This window comes from Capsicum annuum, chromosome 7 (assembly GCF_002878395.1).
Source record: "Capsicum annuum cultivar UCD-10X-F1 chromosome 7, UCD10Xv1.1, whole genome shotgun sequence".
In the NCBI taxonomy this organism is placed as follows: Eukaryota; Viridiplantae; Streptophyta; class Magnoliopsida; order Solanales; family Solanaceae; genus Capsicum; species Capsicum annuum.
The window spans coordinates 156,056,165-156,076,268 of record NC_061117.1 but is presented as its reverse complement, the minus strand read 5'-3'; the positions used below and the strand labels follow the sequence as shown (position 1 = coordinate 156,076,268).

The 20,104-nt window shown below is 29.6% G+C and overlaps 1 protein-coding gene and 2 long non-coding RNA genes across 3 annotated transcripts; 2 read left to right on the top strand and 1 right to left on the bottom strand.

The window, feature by feature from the left end:
* Window positions 1–4,308: 4,308 nt before the first annotated feature.
* LOC107852978 (oxysterol-binding protein-related protein 4B) lies at window positions 4,309–12,631 on the bottom strand. The gene is made up of 7 exons (XM_016698012.2): window positions 12,399–12,631; window positions 11,733–11,891; window positions 9,460–9,705; window positions 8,129–8,225; window positions 6,512–6,800; window positions 5,627–5,729; window positions 4,309–4,633 (listed from the first exon to the last, which is right to left on the bottom strand). Exons 1-7 carry the CDS (start codon window positions 12,432–12,434, stop codon window positions 4,379–4,381), a joined length of 1,185 nt encoding a protein of 394 aa, XP_016553498.1. The 5' UTR covers window positions 12,435–12,631; the 3' UTR covers window positions 4,309–4,378.
* Window positions 6,583–7,971, top strand: LOC124885638. The gene is made up of 2 exons (XR_007042971.1): window positions 6,583–6,719; window positions 7,260–7,971. It is a non-coding gene; the product is annotated as an uncharacterized LOC124885638 (long non-coding RNA).
* A 4,479-nt stretch (window positions 12,632–17,110) lies between the features above and the next one.
* On the top strand, window positions 17,111–18,744 carry LOC107852969. The gene is made up of 3 exons (XR_001669620.2): window positions 17,111–17,286; window positions 17,380–17,679; window positions 17,768–18,744. It is a non-coding gene; the product is annotated as an uncharacterized LOC107852969 (long non-coding RNA).
* Window positions 18,745–20,104: the final 1,360 nt, after the last annotated feature.

The window sequence follows — 20,104 nt, the reverse complement described above, 5'->3', positions numbered from 1 at the left end:
TATATATATATATATATATATATCGTAACGTTTCGCTTCTCGAAAGTCGATTTTACTAATTTTTAAATTTTAATTAGATTAAGTAAATTCAAATAATAATCAAAATTAATGTCGTTTGATTCTAAAAAAGAAATTATAACAAAAAATTTGAACCGAAGGAGTGTGTAAATTTGATCGGTATAAATTAAGGGATAACTACATAACTTAGCAAATATAGACTCCTAATTATCCTATTTAGCTTAAATTTTAATTAATTACAATTCATAGCACCCTCTTACCTATTAATTATCCCTAATTACAATTCATAGTCTCTCTCATGTATTTTCTCTTTTTTTCTATTTTCTGTTACTCTCCTTTTTTAAAAAAAAAATTCTTCATTTTTTCTTTTCCATTTTTTTGTTTTCTTGTTTCTCTTTTCTTTTTTCAATTTTTTCTTTTCTTTTTTCATTTTTTTTTCCTTTTCTTTTTTTTTTTCCTTTTCTTTTTTTTCTCGTTCTTTTTTTTTCTCTATTTTATATTACTCTCCCTTTTTGTATTTTTTTCTCCTTTTTTCCTTTTCTTTTTTTCTCCTTTTTTTTCATTTGTGCGAACTAGCAAATACAAATACAAGTGCGAACTATAAAGTACAACTATAAATGCGAACTATAACATTTATATCTATAATCTATATCTATAATCTATAATCTATAATATATTAAAAGTGTGAAGATCTTTAGAAAAATGATGCAAATTTTTTACCCTTCATTAAAAGCTTTTACTTTAGACAAAATTGTCTTTTCACCTTTTTTTATAAATTATTATAATATTAAACCTGTTAAATATTAATTGTGAAAGGTTTTCTATTTACAACTAAACTAATTTTACTGGTAAGATTTTTTTGGTTGGGTAGTAGTTTTTCCAAAAGAAAAAAAAACGCTAATCACCATAAAATTTAGGACAAAATTTGATTCCACTTGGAATTCACTTTTCATTTGCATATATATAATTGGATTTCATTCCAAAAATACAAAGCAAATGATTATTATAAATAGAACCACAAATTCAATCGAAAAATAAATAAATAAAAGAAAAACCATATGCCCTCAAAATTAGTACTTCATATATTTTCTTCCACTTTACTGTCCTCATTCTTATTTTTGAGTTATTTTGGCTTATTTGTCATAAAAATTTTATATTTTGATTATATTATGTGTGTCTTTTTCCTATCTTTTTTCAGTCTTGTCTAATGCGTATTTTAAATTTTTTTCAGGTCATTATATAATGCTCAGTTGAAAGCGTACAAAGTAATTTGTATGCTTCTGAATTGTTTATCCTCTGCCACATTAGAGAGCATCATAGAATAGAAGAAAAAGAGAGGTGAGGAAGGGAAGGAATGGGAAGCTGCTGAAGTTGAAAGGAAAAAAAAGGAGGAAGAGGCTGGTGAAATAGCAGCCCATGTTATACAAGTAATTATCTTGTACAAATACAAGTGAGAACTATAAAATATAAATACAAATGCGAACAATAACATACAAATACAAGTGCGAACTACAATATACAAATACAAATGCGAACTATAACATACAAATACAAGCGCAAACTATAAAATACAAATATAAATGTGAACTATAACATACAGATACAAGTGCGAACTATAAAATACAAATACAAATGCGAACTATAGCATACAAATACAAATGCGAACTATAACATACAAATACAAGTGCGAACTATAAAATATAAACACAAATGCGAACTATAACATACAAATATAAGTGTGAACGATAAGATACAAATACAAATGCGAACTGTCATTTGTATTTTTTAATTATTCAAAAGGAACAATTGATTTTCTTTCTATGACTTGTTTATATTTATTGATACTAGTTGCATTTATTGATATAAATAAATACAATTCAAATTTTTAAACAAATAAAATATATACAAATACATATTGTATTTGTGTTTGTATTTGTAAAATCATTTATTTCATTTGTTTGTAATTGTATTTATATCAAGTGATATTTGTTTATTTACAAATACGAATGATAATTTTGGTATACAAATACAAAATGGTACATTTGTATCAAATGATACATTACATATTTATATATTTTAGAAGCAAAATAATATAATTAATGCATTTACTTGTTTGTATACAAATACAAATGATAAATTGTACATAATTACGGTTAAATACAATATGCAATCGATTTACAAATACAAATACAAAATAATTCTTTAAAATAAAAGGACATCAACAAAAATAGAATACAGATACAAATATAATCTAAATATACAAACATAATACACAATAAAACCACAATACAAATATAATCCAATATATTATAAAATACAAATACAAAATAGTTCTTTAAAATACAAGTGCGAACTATATAAAGTATAAATGATGGTGTGAACTAACAAATACAAATACAACTGCGAACTATAAAATACAAATACAAATGTGAAATACAAATACAAGCGCGAACTTTAAAATACAAATACAAATACAGTTGTATCAATGAATATAAAAGTAATAATTGAGGTATTTACGTTATCATCCATGACTTGTGCCTGAATAGTCAAATTTTTTAAAAATATAAAAAATATAAAATAGAACAAAAAAATGAGAAAGAAAATAAGTACAAAAAAGAAAATAAAAAAATCAAAGAAGAAATAGAAATAGAAGTTAGAGAAAGAAGAGAGAAAAAAACAAAAAGGAAAAAATGAAAAAAATAAAAATAGGAAAAATTAGAAAAAAGAAGAAGAAAAGACGAGGAAAACACGAAAAGGAAAAAATATAAGAAAATGAAAAAAAAAATGGTAGTGTTTTTGGCGAGACTAAATATGTAGTGTGAATATAGTTCACTGAGTAAAAGTGAATACAACGGATGTGAATCGAATATAGCAGCTAAATAGGTACTGTATTTATATTTTATATGAATACACACTATTAATAAAATCGAATACAGCGGGCGTAAACTGAATACAGAGGTTATAAATGATAATTATATAAAATATGGTTATGAAAGATGAGTTTTACAGTAAAGTGTTGCTATTTCTGAAAGATCCCAAATAAATTAATGGAAAAAGGACAAAAATAACACCTAAAACTAAAATAATTTCACAAAACTAGCACCTAAATTTAAAACCCAATAAATAGCCATTAAGGGATGGTCACACCCTTATTTATAGTTTGGGGCTTTTTTTGGTTTTGTTTCAATATTATACGTGTTGGTTGCACACTCCAAATTTTATTAGGATTAAGAATTGGTCCAATCGTGAGACTGCGACTCCATTTAGAAATGTGTTAATAATGTCAAATGTGTGTGTGGTTTTTTGACTTGGATTTGGAATTGGTACTTCTCCGTTCATATTAACCGTCTATTCAATATTTCGTCCTTTTAGATTTATGTAACATATTTTGATTGAGTATGAAATTTAAAAAATAAAAAAAGAGATTTAATAAAGATAAAAGTAAAATAATATCTTTAAATATTTATTAAATAAAAAAATAACATTCTTTTAAAACAAATCCAAATTATTTTGCATTCATCAGCATTATTAAAATGACATACTAATTGTTTTGTTTAGTTTTACTTATTTATACAATAAAATACAATATCATATACTTTTAATATAATACAATTGTTAAAGATATATATTTATATATAATAACGATACGGTTTCTATACATATACATATTCTATATAATAATTATAACATTTTTATACACATTCTATACAAATTTTAACTATAATTATTATTTAGATACATATTTTTTATGACTCTATATAGTTTCTACATGCTTTCTAAAAATGTATCAATCTATTATAAGAGAGTATCAATTGAGTATATGGACACTGTAAGTGTATCAATGTAGTAAAAAAATGTATCAATATGGTATAAAAGAGTATCAATTAGGTATAGGGACTGCATGTGCTTGCATAGAATTTTCTTTCTCTTTTTTAAAAAATGTATAAATATAGTATAAAAGTGTATCAATGTAATATAAAAGTGTATCAATTGAGTATAGAGACTGCATGTGCCCAATTGGGCTAAATGGCTAAAAAAAAAAGAATTACTTTAGCAGACTAACTACAGCATGTCCACCTTTTCAAATATGGATTATTTTTTTTAAAATGGTTATATCATGTCCTTTTCCCTAAATTAATTGTGTAGTTGACCAACTAGTGCCGATAATTAAGTTTGGCCGACGCAAAACGCTATTTAAAGTCCGCGCTTTCAATTTCAAAAGTTAATTCCATAATTAAGTGAGACAAGTAGGCATTGACAAATTTACAATTACACCACTGCATCAACATATACTAATTAAACATATGAATTTAATGAAGGCAAGTGACATAAAGATTAAATTTTGTTCATTACAAGTTGATCAAGTAGGAACAATTATAGGAGCTGGAGGGACCCACCTCTCATTGGGTGTGGGCGCCCACCCTGACTCCTTGCTATATGATACTGTAAAATGTTTTGGAACCCAAATTTCAGATTTGGATTTCCTTTCTTTTGCAAGTTCTCTTTCTGTTTCTTCTACTATTGTCTTTGCTTGCTTTGCTTTAACCCAATTTCTACTTAGGATTGCTTGACTTACTTCTGCCCATACAACTGTTGATTCAAATGGCTTTACAATCTAATAAAGATAAGGACATAGTTATGTTAGAACAACAAAAATGTAATTTTGTTAGGTTGCATTATTTAAATGATCTCCAAATCCACCCACGGAACTAAGAACAGGAGGAGAGTAATTGGTAGATTAACATTCAACATAAAAAAGATTATACGATGAATCGCTTGAATGGAGGCACATATGATTCATATAACCGACTTTACTTCAAGATTGGGGCCTGGTTTAGCTGATTGATCGTATTTCAAGTCATCTCAAATTTAAGCCGTGTTAGCAAACTGAATTTATTATACTCACACTATAGAAGACGCACAAGATATACTCTTTTGTCAAATCTATCCTTATGGTTCTAATTAGTGGAGTGTTGATTAAGTGAGACGATTATGAAGATATAGAGAGTAGTTTAAACAAATACCCTAATAAAAGAACTATCAAAATCTTCTTTATAAAGAACGCTTCTTCCTTGCATTCCTTTCTTTCCGAAGAAAGTAAATTAATTTTGATTGGCATGGTCATAAAGATTTGATTGGATGAATATTGTGCAAAATTAATAATTCGAATGGAAGGGACCGAGAGTACTATTTAAGTACCCTATTCGTATCATATATTTTTTAAAATTAAAAGTATTTGTATCATATTACTTGTCACATTTTCTTTCACACATCATTTAAGAAATCATAAATAAGAAGTATTGAATACTAATTTAATGTAATATTGTCAGTTTTAAAAAAATAATTAATTTAAGGCCGTTAAAATGGAAAAAAACTTGATTAATTTTATTTTGATTTCGTAGATCCTCAAGAATTGTAGAAAAGTAACGTCCAGAACTAATATATTAATGGAGGGAGCATCTCGCAGACCTTTTAAAATGTCATACATACAGATTTGTTTTGCCAAGAGAATTCTGTGTGTGCATATTAGTCCCAAACTTCATGTTTTTTTTTTTTTAAACAATTAAATAACAATATCCATTTTGCTATTAGAATTGAAGAAATATACCTTTGGATCTTTCACAGTAGGAGTCGTCATTCCAGACAGTGCTTCCTTTGCATTGTAAATCTCACTCACTTTTCCTGTAGTAATATCCTTAGTGGTCACAGTTCTGTGGCAACAAACCAAAAAATAATATTAAAATGGAACATTAATAAAGATAAGAAAATTAGAGAATCAAACTGTAAACATACAGTTTTGTAAACGTACAAAACTGTATAAACATTTTTGGCACTTCAAAATATCAATTAGATTCACTAATTTTATTTAAGCATCTTGATTTTCTAAAATTCATATTTAAGGGTGTGTTGGTATGTGAGAAAACATTTTCTCTAAAAGAAAATAAGTTTCTTAAAGTGGAGGAAAATGACTTGATTATTAGAAATAGCTAGGAAACAAATTCAATAAACTAAATGATAATCCATACTGATGGTCTCCACCCAACCCCAACCCCACCTCCACCATCCCCGGTAGTGGATATAGAGCATGGCATATGAGTCACGGGAATCTACTAATTTTGGCACATACTTTCTCTTTATGTGTGTAAAGAAATTTTTACCGTAAACGCGATCATTAGTTTAATATCAACTTGAGAAATTCATAAACTTTAAATCTTGAATTCATTTCTGTCCATTCCCACCACCCTGACACCCCTGCTCCCAACTCCATGGTGTTTGTCTAGACTCTAGACTATAAATATTTTATGTTTACATAGCACATATAATGAAGTAAGAAACTCACACATTTTCCTTGCAAAACACTTTCCTCATACCAAACACACCCTAAATCCTATACCAAACAAGCACACACACCTTTTTATTTATTTTTTTTCTCAAAAAAAAAAAAAAGTAATGGTAAGGAGGAAGGAATTTATAATTTGAATAGAAAGTTTACCTATCCCAATGACCATTGATCTCACAAATGGTCTTTGATGTTGAAGGCACAAAGATCTTGCCTTTAATAGATCTATTTCCTCTGTTGCTTAAGAAAGAACTTCCTCTGTAATATAAATCAGCTTGAAGATCAGTTTCTTCACACTTAATTGTTACATTTCCAACCCAATCAACACCAGGAAATGGGAGAAGCCTAATCACTAGCATTGGTGAGTTCATTACATAAGTTTCCTGCCTATTTAGAAGCTTCAACTCCTTTTTCCCATGCACCTCAGTTTCTATTTTTGTACCTGGAAAAATCGTGAGTCTTTTAGTAAACATATATAAGTACCTGTTTAGTGTATAAGCAATTCAATTGTTACACAAAAGAAACCGAAAAAAGAAAAACATTTGTTTGATTTATTGTTGCCAAAATTTTTTTTTTCTTTTTATTTTTAAACAACTGTGGTGTCCAGACCAGCTTGTTGCACCTCGACTAATTCCACAGAATATCTGCCACTTGTCGGCTAGCAACAATTACCAGGTAACTCTACCCACCAAGGCTAGAACATATGGAAAGAAATTACCTAGGATTTGTCTCTGTTGGCAATTAAAGTTGAGACCTCATGGGGCTCCCTGACTTCATTGAACTATTTAGTTGCTAAAGAATTATTTTTGAATGACCAAAGTACTATATATTATTGTGATAATTTGCGTTAATTCTTTTCCTGAGTTATTAACAAGTCATGCTATTGGTTCCTTATTTGCAGGTTAACTTTAACAATGCTGCTTCCATTCCCTAGTTATACTTCAGTAAATAATCTAAGCTCTAAACATTCTGGAAGTGCTTCCTTTCGTTCATTACCAAAAGTCTTTTTCGAAGCATTCTGAACCCTTGGGCATACAGCCTGCCAGGCATTCCCTTCTCGCCAGAGCTTCATGGCTGACAACTTATTTTCCTCAATTAGATATTTGGATATGAACTATATTCTGCGAGGAGGAGCCAAATGAATAACTTTCAAGATTGAGCTGTCTAAATTTCACTGCATGATTTCCGAATGCACGTTGGGCTAGACCATTTCAAATGGCGTGAACCGCATATGACTAGACTAGACAGACATGCACAAACAAATTTTAGGGGGATCTAGTAAAAAACAAAACAGCATGCTCCCTTAGACCTATTATCACTCCTTCAACTGAGAAATTCAGATCAGCACTGAACCAGGAGTCTATCTAAGGCTAATGCACTAGGAATTAAAATGTTTGTTTTATTCTAAGGTTCAGACTGGTCTTCAGAATTATATATCCATAAATATGCACGTCTTAGTGTGGAAGTAATTTTGCCCCCGCCCCCCGGTATAGCTCAAAAGTGAAACGAATAGAATTTTTGAGAGAGCTTGCAAGTTGGTTATTTTGTAAATAGTTTGGAGGGAGGATTCTCTTAAGAATAAAGGGTGAGTTAAGAGAATGTTATTTATTTTATTTTCATTTTCTTATTCTTATTCTTAATTGAAGAATTAATCGGAAAAGAAAATGGCATGGACAAGAATGAATAATTATCCATTAGTTGATTGGTAAATATTATGCATATGTAAATGACGAAAAATAAATAAAGATGGACTAAAATAATTAATGGTACCATAGAACTTTGGGACAGGATTATGGCACCATATCATTTCAATATTCTCTTTCTCATCAGTTGCATAAAGAACAGTCACTGGTGGATGGTGGGAGACCTAAAATAATAAAAACCATCAAATTTCGATTATTCAACAATCAATTAGTATTAAACCTGTGCATTTTTTTCTTTTAATTTATGAGACAGACTACATTCTATGATGAACCAAATGTGAGATCTTTTAGGAAAAAAAAAATCTTAAACTTCAAATATTATGAGCATTTTTTTCTGGTTTTTCACTCAGTGTGCAGTTCAAGGCTCTAAAAAGATGTTTCCTTATCCAATAATGCTCGAATCTGAAAACTCTAATTAAAGATGAAAGAATATGTACTACTCCACGACAACCATTGTTCGTAAACTATTATGAAAACACACCGGAATAGAAAATTTGACCTAACTGATTTGGGTTACCAATCGGCCCATTCGTCATCTCTTTTGCTGAATGAAAACATCAAATACTAAGGCCCATCTGCAAGAAGGCCCACCATCTCATGGGTAATGAAATTTTTCCAATACCATCTAAAGTTTTGAATAATTCAAACGACACCCCTTTAAATTACAAATAGCCAAACTTCTCCTAGTTTTAACTCTCTCATCAACAAATACTGTGTACAATAGATATTTGTGGTTGAATCTTTCTCCAAACACTGCATATAGTTCGTAGTTTAACAAGGACATGCAAATTTTATCCTTAGCTTTGTAAACTAGAGAGATTATTTTCAATACTCTCGACTTAAAAGAGCTATTGTTCATTTCAAACAGTTTAAATAGAAGAAAAAAAAAAGCTTTACAAGTTAGTGAGATACTTATCTATAATTCTTTGCAATTACTATCACAAGAAAGCCGTTCATGTCTCTAAAGGAAATAATGAAGGCTAATATAAATTACAGTCGCCACCTTTATTCACTGATACCCTTTGTCGAAAAACTACTATGTACAAATAGGTAAGAATTCTTTTGTAATGTCTAATGTCTATATATAAATGTTGACTTTTTCATATATTTTAATTATCTTGATAAAAAATTTGATTTAATCACTAATTAAGTTGGCCAAAATCCCTAAACCAATTTAATAGTACTCTTACCTCTCTTCACCAACTCCTCAAAAATATTTAAATCACTATTGGGATATTCCGTAGTGAGAGAGCTTAGTTGATTGAGGCCCTCCGTCCTTCATCTAGGATTGACAAATCGAATTTCATATATTCCCCGCCCCCTTAGCATTTTGAGAAAAGGAAACATGATATATTACATTCACATATTATAAATCAATCTAAAGAGAAAAATTTATACCTGTTCCAAGAGCACATTGAGAGAAGCTCTAGAGACATGGTGAGTCTCACCAAGAATAGGATTATAAGGAGCCACACCAAACATTAAAGGCCTTAAAGTGGATATGCTCCAACCCACTACTGATGCCAATCTTTCAAGTGAACTCTCCCCTTCCCCACACTTACTTAACATGTCATTGTTGATGCAATACACTGACTCCCCATAACATTGCAGCTGTGATTTTGGGAGGTTGAATAATGGAGGTAGCTGAAATTACAAAGGATAGTTCAAAAAACAATAAAAATAAGTCCTAGAACTTAAGATATGATCTAGTTAAAGGTTGATGTGCGTAATTAAAAAAAAAGATCCACATATTTTGTGGTTGTAGAACACGTCCAAAGGTTTCCTAGAATTTAAATCCAAAATGTATAATAGGAACACATTATTAAATGTTCAATTAAAACAATTTAGCTATAATTCAAGTATAAACGAAATATACTGATAAATTTAAGGAGCTATTGATCAATGTATTCCATCATAATTCTGTGATTTTGGGAGGTTGAATAGTGTATGCAACTGAAATTACTTTGGGATAAAAAAGGCTACTCTAACTATCAACAAAAATAAGTGTCATCACTTTAGGTCCTGATATGTATAATTAAAAGATGTGACATACTTTATGTTGCTAATTTATTCACATAATGGGCACTAGAGAATATCTGAGAAACTTTTTCAAAATTTGTATCAAAGGCGACTAATATAAACACTTTGTCAAAATACGTGCTCAATCAAAATAAGTCATAGTTGGAATATCTAAATTAAATTTACTAACAAATCTAAGGAATGTACTCGGCACTTCATTTATTATTTTTGAAACCAACATGAAATATCTTCAATGTTGACAAAAATATTTTATTTTTGTGTTTTGGTTAACATTTGACAATGTTACTTCTATTGATTGGATTGGATTTGACAATGTTACTTCCATCTTATTTCATGCTTTATTATGAATTTGTTTATTATTCTTTATCTTGAGCCGGAGGTCTATCGGAAACCGCCTTTCTACCTCTCCGAAGGTGGTGATATGGACTGCGTACATTTTACCCTCCCCAAACTCCACTACGTGGGAGTACACTGAGTTTGTTGTTATTTGTTGTTGTCGATTGGATTTTATTGCAATTACAACAAACCTTAATGACATTGACGGCTATGGATTAGGTACGTTATACTAACTTTTTTCATTTTGTTGTTCCTCTTTCCTTACCAACAAATGATTCTCAACATACATAATTCATAAACAATTGAGGCAGATACATACTTGGAAGAAAAATAAAGTTGGGTCACAAACTAAACAGATTGCGTGTCCTAATTGATAGTAATTTCTTGTATTTCTTTTTAATACTAACTATTTAGTGAATTAGAAAAAACAAAAAAGATTCTGTCCTCGTCGTCATTGAAGCAGACAAATTAGGAATTTTTTAATTTTCTTTTTAAATTGGGGTAGGGGAAGGGGAATGGGGGAGGGAATTATAATGTGGGCAATCGAACCCTCATTAATAAGGTGAAAGTTCAGATAACTAACCAATTAAGTTACTAAGATTCTCTAAACAAATTAGGAATCGATTTCACTAATAAATGTAAAAGTAAAAAAAAATATGAAACTAATTGTCCTCTAAATATAAAATAACAAACACATGAAACTGTTTTTGACCATTAAATTATTCAATTTTGACTTTTTACTGTATGAAATTAAATATTCACGTTTTTTTTTTCCCAAATTCTTTTTTTCTTTTGTTAATTTATCCTTGAATTAACGGAATTTGTTATGATTATCTCATGTCACCTTTCTTCTTTTTCTTTTTGTAATTTCTTTGTTTAAAAAATAATGACCTACTTTGACTTGACACATAATTTAAAAAAATTAAAAAAATTTTGAATCTTGTGATCTTAAAATAAAGTTGTCTCAAATGTACCAAAATATCTTTTAATTTTATGGTACTAAATATGTCACGTGGAAAAATAAAATTAAAATATTACCAAAAAAAATAAAATAATCTTTTTTTAAACAAATTAAAAAAATAAATAAATCATTCTTTTGTGAGAGTGAAACAATATGAATTTACTTACTATACCTGCTGCTATATCATTATAAACTGTATTGCTACTCTTCAGAATTAATCTGATCCCTTCCCCAACTCACTTGAATATTCGTTTAAACCCGTGAAAACCCACATAATCCACACAATATATGAAAATAAATAAATACTTGGAAGGAAAAACAAAAAGAGACTTGCCTGAATGCGGGTGAGATCAGATCCTGTCCGTACACTGGTGAAAAGGCTTAAAATGCGTTGGATCAGATTAGGTGCTCTGTAATGAGCATCATCTGATTCCTCCTCCAATGATAAGGGTGCTGTTAGAACAACCTTTGGCCCCACCTCTCCTTCTCTAACCTATACCCAAACATACCAAACCCACACAAATTTTACTTTTTTATTGATTACAGACACATTAAAACATACTCCTGCCGTAGATTTTACTAGTCTAAATTGGTATAACACAATTATTAAGATAAATAATAAATAACATAACTAGTTTATCATAATAAATCTATTAAATGATATTTATATTTTAATTTAAAGAAAAAATAATTAATATAAAAGGTAAAATATGAAAAAAAAAATTATCTTGTCTTGATAAGTAAAAAAGATAAATAAAATAGGATACCAGATTAAAAAATTTAGAACGGAAAAAATGAGACGGAGGAAGTAATAAAAAAAAGAAATTATAAGATTTTCAAAAAAGAAAAGTTGTGTAGATAAGTTGAAAATGAATAATATCACACCATATATGTTAAAAGTATCTTTATATTGGCTTAATTTAACGGTTGATATCAGAAATAATGATTCAACAAAGACGAATATGGAGATGTAAGAGTGATGCATGGTTCTGAGATCAACTTGATGTCTTTGCCCGGAGATGTAAGAGTGATGCATGGTTCTGAGATCAACTTGATGTCTTTGCCCGTCTGCGGTCCAGCTTACTCTACATGTGGATCTCCGAATAGGCCTAAGGATTGTTGCGATAGTCGGTTAGGAAAAATTGTTGGGTTTGCAAAGAAAGTTATAGTTAGAAGTTGATAAGAAAATAAAGCTACGTATAAAATGTAGTAAATTGTAAAGTTGATCTCTCATTATATTTAGAGTATTTTTAGGTTAACAGTTAACTGAACGCCTCTATATATATATTAAAAGTGTGAGCACTCTTAAAAAAATAATTTGAACTATTTATCCTTCATTAAAACACACTTTTTTTTAGATAAAATTATCTTTTCACTATATTCTTCAATTTATTATTTAGTTATTTTTATTATATTAATTAGACTCCTAAAATATATGGAAGGAGAATCCAATAATATTTTTCTTTGTACTGATCAATTAGAAAAATACTTCTAAAATAGAATTCTATTAAGAAAATCTTTTATAAATATTGAGATACGCATTAAACTAGAGAAGAAACTAGTTTACTTATTGTGAAAAATATGATTGATGTCTATCTAACTTGATTCGGTTGCATGTCTAGATTGATGAAGGCTTAATTTAACTTCACTATTTTTGTCAACATAATAGAATTCAATGTGTATGCATATATATATATATATATATATATATATCTTCTTTGATTTCATTCAAGTCATTCTTTATTGTCAAAACTTTCGCTCAGACAAGAATTATTTTCATCAAAACTGAAGGTTTGTGATCACTATTATATTATTTTGTTGTAGTTTACAGATGGTAGATGAATGTCAGTCGGCTTTGAAAATTTTTTTTAGATAAAGGTTAGATTTAATTGTATTGTTTTATATCTCTGTTTTGGAATTTTTTTTTGTATTGGTAAAGTTTAGTTGTATTATTTTGATATTTCAGTTATCGTATTATTTTGTTATAGTTTACAGGTGGTAGATGAGTGTCAGGCGGCTTTGAGAAATTTTTTGTGTAAAGGTTAGATTTAATTATATTATTTTGATATATCTATCATCTTATTATTTTGTTACAATTTACAGATGGTTTTTTTTAGAGGTTAGGTTTAATTAAATAAATTCTCTAAAAGATGTTGAATTTAATTATTTTATTCATCTTTATTATTTAAACAAATATCCTATTTAGTGTAAAGTTTGAACTCAATAAAGTGAGGTACACGCGCGAGGCGCGTACACCTAAATTAGTATATATATATATATATATATATATATATATATATATATATATATATATGTTAGACTGTGAATAGGGGTGTACATAGGTCGGATTGTTTGGGTTTTTTATTGAATAAAAATCAAACCAATTATGTCGATTTATTAAAACTATAAACTAAATCAAACCAACATAAAATCGATTTAGGATTTAGTCGGCTCTTTCGATTTTTTTGGATTTTTAGGGTTTTCTTCGTTTTTTTATAATATTTATTTTTTACAGGGAAAAGGCATCATTTCCATCCCATACTATACAAGAAAAGTCTAAGCCACACCTAAATTATCTAAGTGACCTATTACACACCTTAACTATATAAAAATGATATCATTACCTCCCCACGACCCCCATTCTAAGGCGCGTGTGTTACACTTATTTTAGGCGCGTCCAGCCTATTAAATAACAAAAGTAAACGACCAAAAACATTAAGGGAAAAGACATCGTTTCCACCCCAAACTATAGTCGAAAAGTCGAATCCACACCTACTATATAAGTGACCTATTACACACCTTAACTATAAAAAAGTGACACTTTTTACTGACGTGGTGCTGACGTGGAAGTGCGTGAAAACACTACACCGCATGCAAGTGGTGGTAGCTTGACAAGGTGTAAATAGTTTCACCTTTTTTATAGTTTAGGTATGTAATAGGTCACTAGTATAGTTTAGGTGTGGCTTCGACTTTTCGGGTATAGTTTGGGGTGGAAATGATGCCTTTTCCCTTTTTTACAATTATATTGTGATTAAAGATTAGATCAAGTATGTCTTCACTTATGTGCTAATGAAAAAACTCAATTCTGAAAAATTGGGGAGCGAAAAACTTTCTTGAAACTAAAAAGTAAGATGAAGAGTGAAAAGTTTATATTGTGTTTTGGATCATTTTATTAGCAATTAATGGACAAATATTACAACTTAATATATACATACATATATATATATATATACACACACCTACTTTCTAAATATTGAAAATTAATAAAACTAATTGAAAAAGTATTTAAAAAGTAGATTATAATTAATATTTTATGTATAAAAAGTTAAATTATATATATGCATATATATATATATATATATATTATGTCAGTTTGACTTTTTTCGATTAACACCAAACCAAATCAAGAATGGTCGGTTTTTTTTTTCAAACATCAAACCTACCAAACCAAACCATCAGTCGATTTTTTTTCTCAGTTTGGTTTGGTTTGACCTGATGATTTGTTCCGTACACCCTAACTGTGAATATGAATTCCCATATATAGTTGAAGTTGATGATAATGAGTTTATTCACACAACACAATCGTACAATTTGAGTTCATTGAATTTGGAATTATGAGTGCGAACATTTATATACTAGTATTACAAATTAGATTTACTATGCAATGCTTACTCAAGCATATTCTAGAACAATGCAATTGTTTCACAAACAATATTCTCAATCATTTGGAAAAAGGACATTAGTTCAAGTACTATTCAAATAGAAAAAGCCAAAACAGGAAACACGAGAAAAATGTAACAAACGGCCAAATAGAGAAGATCAGTAATAGGATCTTCCTATTTTGTTTGCATCTCAATTATAAATCACCAACTCCACCCATATAGGAAGCTAATTAGTGCCTAACCTAAAGTTAAAGTCAAATTAATTAGGTCATAAACAATGAATAAACAAGAATATTTCCTATTGAATCTTGCAGTGAAGATACATCAAAGGGATAAAAACGAGAGACTTTCTTGTAGCCACAAGAAGAAATCACTGTGCATGTTTAAATTTTGTGTACTGATAATTATTTAAAAAAAGCAATAATGGATGTATAATTTTTGTCGCTAAACATAGATATATGTTGTTAATTCTATTTAATGATACAGTAGTAATGGGTTATTTTAAAATTTTTTATAAAAAAATATAGCTGTGGATTATTTAGCGACAGACTAGTAATAAACTTCGTATAGCTACTTCCTATTTTTTTCCGTAGTAAGTGTAGAAATTAGATCTAAATGATACAAGTATAGTAGTACATTAAACAAAAGGTTAGACTAATAACCTAAACAAATAAGAAAGATATTTTGTAATTATAACAAGTTAAAATACAATGATAACATAATAATACTTCACATATTAGTAGTTTTTTTCCATCAAATTCAAAGTTTCAGGCATATAAGTTGAATAATACAACTACTAGGTTACTGTTCTGCCGAAAGATGATTAATCATGTCCAAAAAGTGATTAGCAGAAGAGCTAAATTGCTGAACAAGTATCCACAAAACAAACAAATTAAACCTAAATAAAAATATCACTAACTTCGAGTAGAAATTAGACAAAACATTGATTAATTAGTACTGAACTTAATATTAGTGTTGTTATCCAAGCATACATCATTCCATTTGAATGTAATTTATAATTTAAGCATGGTATAATTTAAGGCGACGGCGACGAGGACTTGGTGGTGACGGCAACGGCGAGTTGGAGGTTTGTTGTCTTTCTTCTATATCAGAACCTCTTTTGATGAAAAATATTCTATTTATATATGATTAAAATTATTTTTATGTATATAGTAAGTGTCGATCCCTCTACAGCTAATTTTTCTTCAAATATTGAATCCTTTTAATTGAAATTTTGGGTTGATAAGAAAATTGATTTTGTTCTTAGCTTCGTTTCAGTCCCTAGTTATGCCATTTATGAATTTACTAGACTGGTTGTTATATGTACCGAAACTGGAGTAAAATGAGTTGGATAGCTTAAAAGTAGAAATTGTCCTAAATGATTGTTGTTCTCTGTTACAGGACTTGACTAAATAATATCTTAGTTTTCAGTTACTGTTTTCCATTAGTAAGTCAACAACTAGGTTTATCTGGTGTGTTTACAAATTGAATGGTTCTGTTTTTGTGGAAGTTCTAGGCGATCTTGGTTCTTATTGTATGAGTGACATTGTTCGAGAGTTGTAAGATGGTATACTAATGAAATTTAGAGTTACTGAATTTGATCTAATATTAAACATTCGCCTTACTGATAGAGTTGAATTTGTAGACTTTGGGGTTTATAATGTTTGTTCCTGCTGGCCTGAATTGGTTTTTTGCAGGCTTTTATGCACCTTACTCTCATCCTTGACTCTTCTTGCTGAATCTTTGCCTGTTTTCTTGTATTCACAACTGTTTGAAGACGCAAGGAGGCACTATTTTTCCCAAGGTTTTAAGCCTGATCAAGCCGAGTTACAGATGTTGCAAGCAGTGAGAAACATATCAAATGATGCACTGACGCCCGAAAACTTGAAGATTGGAAGACTACATTAAAAGAAGCTGAGACAACAACTTTTTCTATAGCTGTGGCATCTCATCAGGTAAAGCATCTCTATTGGTCACGTTCTATGATGAATAGGTGAATGAAACTTCAAGTGTTGGTACTGAATCGCTGATGTTGAATTTGCAGCTATTTGCATGTAGAGCAGAAGCTCATTTGAAGCTACACCAATTAGGGGATGCTGAAATGTGCGTAATCGAAGCTCAGAAGCATGAATTACTTGCTGCAGCACGCGAGTTAAATTTTTTTGGGATGTTCTTTGAAGCGTACATATTATCTGTTCAGGCTCAGATTCATATGGCTTTTGGAAGGTGAGTTTACGAGTAGTGTTTATGTGTTGTAGTATAGAAATAAAAGAGGTTTAGCCCCCGGAGTATGAGAGAACTGATCATGAATATCTGCAGGTTTGAAAATACACTTGCTGCCATTGAGAAAGCTGGGAATGTTGATCCACGAAGTGCTGAACTTGTTATTTTACATACGAACATAAGGATGGTGGGGCAAGCTTGTGCTCGTGGCAATGAGTTGTTTAGATCTGAAAGATATACTGAAGCTTGTATTGCTTATGGAGTGATTCTTCAAATTTGATTCTCTACTGCAATAGAGCAGCATGCTGGTATAAACTTGAAGAGTGGGAAAAATCTCTTGATGATTGCAACCATGCTCTCCATATCCAGCCATATTATACTAAAGCGAATTTCAAGGTGACATGCCACATTTAACCCTTAACTATTGCTACTTTACGTTTTCCTAGCAACAATCATAAATCTGACCGTATGCAATGGCTTATAGCTGCAAAGATGGGCTGAAGATGTGAGAGATTATAAGGTTTTGCGGAGGGAACTTCTACGTGACAATGATGTTGCTGCATCATTGTTCCATGCTCAAGCTGAGTGGAGGTTTTGGGGACTGATTTCTTGTATCCACAACCATTGTGGTTGTGCTAAGTGACTGATTTTCTACATCTTTTCTGATTTGAACTAAAAGGGAAGTGTTTCTGCTAATTTCTACTTCTGTCATGTTATTTGTTGCAGTGAGTTGTTGTGCAATAGCAAGATTGCTATTATCCATCTTGGTTTCTGCATTATTGTCCCCTTCTTCCTCATTTATTTCTTTGTTCTTATTGCTATAGTTTTCTATTATTATTCCTATGTGATGTTGTGTAGTAGTTGTGCTACTGCTGTTCAACATGCTTATCGTAGGTATTAATCATCTTTCTTCATTCATCTGGTGCATCTGCTTGCTTATGAACCTTTTCAGGCCTACAATCCTTGTTGGTTTCTTTTTGCTATATATATATATATATATATTTGATCAAGTGCTTGCTACGCCATTTATCAATGTATAAAAGACACTAGAAGGTTCTGTTGCAAATGTAGAACTTTAGGAATGCAGAACTTATAGAAAATTTTCATTTCTTTAAGTCCAGACAGTGTGGAATTGATATAACCTTAATAGATGAACTTTTACAGTAGCATTGACCTTGTATATGGGTAAAATTTTGCAGAAATTCTTAAATGGGGGAGTAGATGTACCTCTTCCTACGGCCTTGACACATAGGAAGAAAAAGCCGGAAGAAATAGAGGCGATGAGAACAAAAATTAAAGATTTGACGCAATACTGTGCAAAATTTGCCAAGTTTAAGGCGTTAGTCAAGAAGCATATGCTGCAAGTATTTGAGGATGGGGAAGATAGTGAATCAGATGATTAGATTACATTGAAATTGTTGATTCTTGTTTATGATTGTGACATTTAGACTTAAACTATTACAATTGGTGTTTGTTTTGGATTGTAACGATTAGACTTTGTCTTGAAATATTTATACTATTTGATTCTGCTATTTGTTTTGGATATTTCAAAGTGGTTGAATTTTTAAGTTTCGATTTTATTTGTAATTTTTGAATTCTAGTTGAACAGGATTGGAAATAATTTATTTATTAAATATTTTTTAATAAATACTCTGACTACATTGGTCGGAAAGTTTTTATTTATTAAATAATTATTTAATAATATTCTGACCACAGTAATCAGAATGTTTTTATTTATTATTGGTCGGAAAGTTTTTATTTATTAAATAATTTTTAATAAATGTTTCGACTACATTGGTCGGAAAGTTTTTATTTATTAAATAATTATTTATTAATATTCCGACCACATTAGTCGGAAAGTTTTTATTTGTTAAATAATTTTAAATAATTATTCCGATTACATTGGTCAAAAATATTTTATTTATTAAATAATTATTTTTAATTATTAATTTAATATTTCCGACTGTAGTAGTCGGAAATTTCCAACAGATGCAGTCGGAAATATTTTTCCTACAAGGTATTTTTCGACTACCACTATACTGTCGGAATGTGGTCGGAAATACCTTATTTTACGACTACATTCCGACTACATGTGCTGTCAGAAAATATCGAATTTCTGGTAGTGTTACCCCTTAAACTAAATTTTAGCATATTTTTGTCAATCTTTTTAACTAACGTGATACCTTTTGTCAATCGTTTTAGATGGCGTGACACCTTTGATATGAGCTCCATTTTATGTAACAAAGGTGCCACATTAGCACAAAAAATGATAAAAATACACTAAATTTGAGTTCAGGGGATAATAGGACCCTTGTGAAGTTGAAGTGTGTCGTAACAACTTTGACCATAGTTCAGGATGGTACTAGAGGCTTATCTCTTTCATTTATTGTTTGTATTTTCTGCATTGAAATATGTTTATAAAATTAGTAGTACTTATTATTTTCACTTGTTAAAATAAATATTATAGTTTTGATTATTATTAATAAAACTAATTTTCTTATTATATTTCTTACTTTTTTTAGAGATAATTTTTATGTTTTTATGAAAAATTTGTTATATGATTTTTTTTAAAATGAAAATATGATGATTTTAAAGAAGTTAAAAAAAGAATTAAAAAATTGATGATAAAGGGTAAAATAGGAATTTTAAAAAGTCAATTAGAATAAAGGGGGAGTATGATTATGGTTCAAAGTTGAGGGAGGAGTTTGATTTTTAAGACAAAGTTGGGGAGGGAAAATGATTTTGACCATTATTATTATTACTCCCTCTGTCCCAAATTATGTGTCGTCATTTGACTGGACACGATATTTAAGAAATAAGT

Excerpts from the sequence above, each read along its gene's own strand:
- LOC107852978 (XM_016698012.2), bottom strand. The coding sequence starts at position 12,434 with ATGCATCACTCTTACATCTCCGGGCAAAGACATCAA. Across the intron at positions 11,892-12,398 it reads TCTCCGGGCAAAGACATCAA|GTTAGAGAAGGAGAGGTGGG; the intron begins GTTGATCTCAGA and ends GTTTGGGTATAG. Across the intron at positions 5,730-6,511 it reads ATCAATGGTCATTGGGATAG|AACTGTGACCACTAAGGATA; the intron begins GTAAACTTTCTA and ends TTGTTGCCACAG.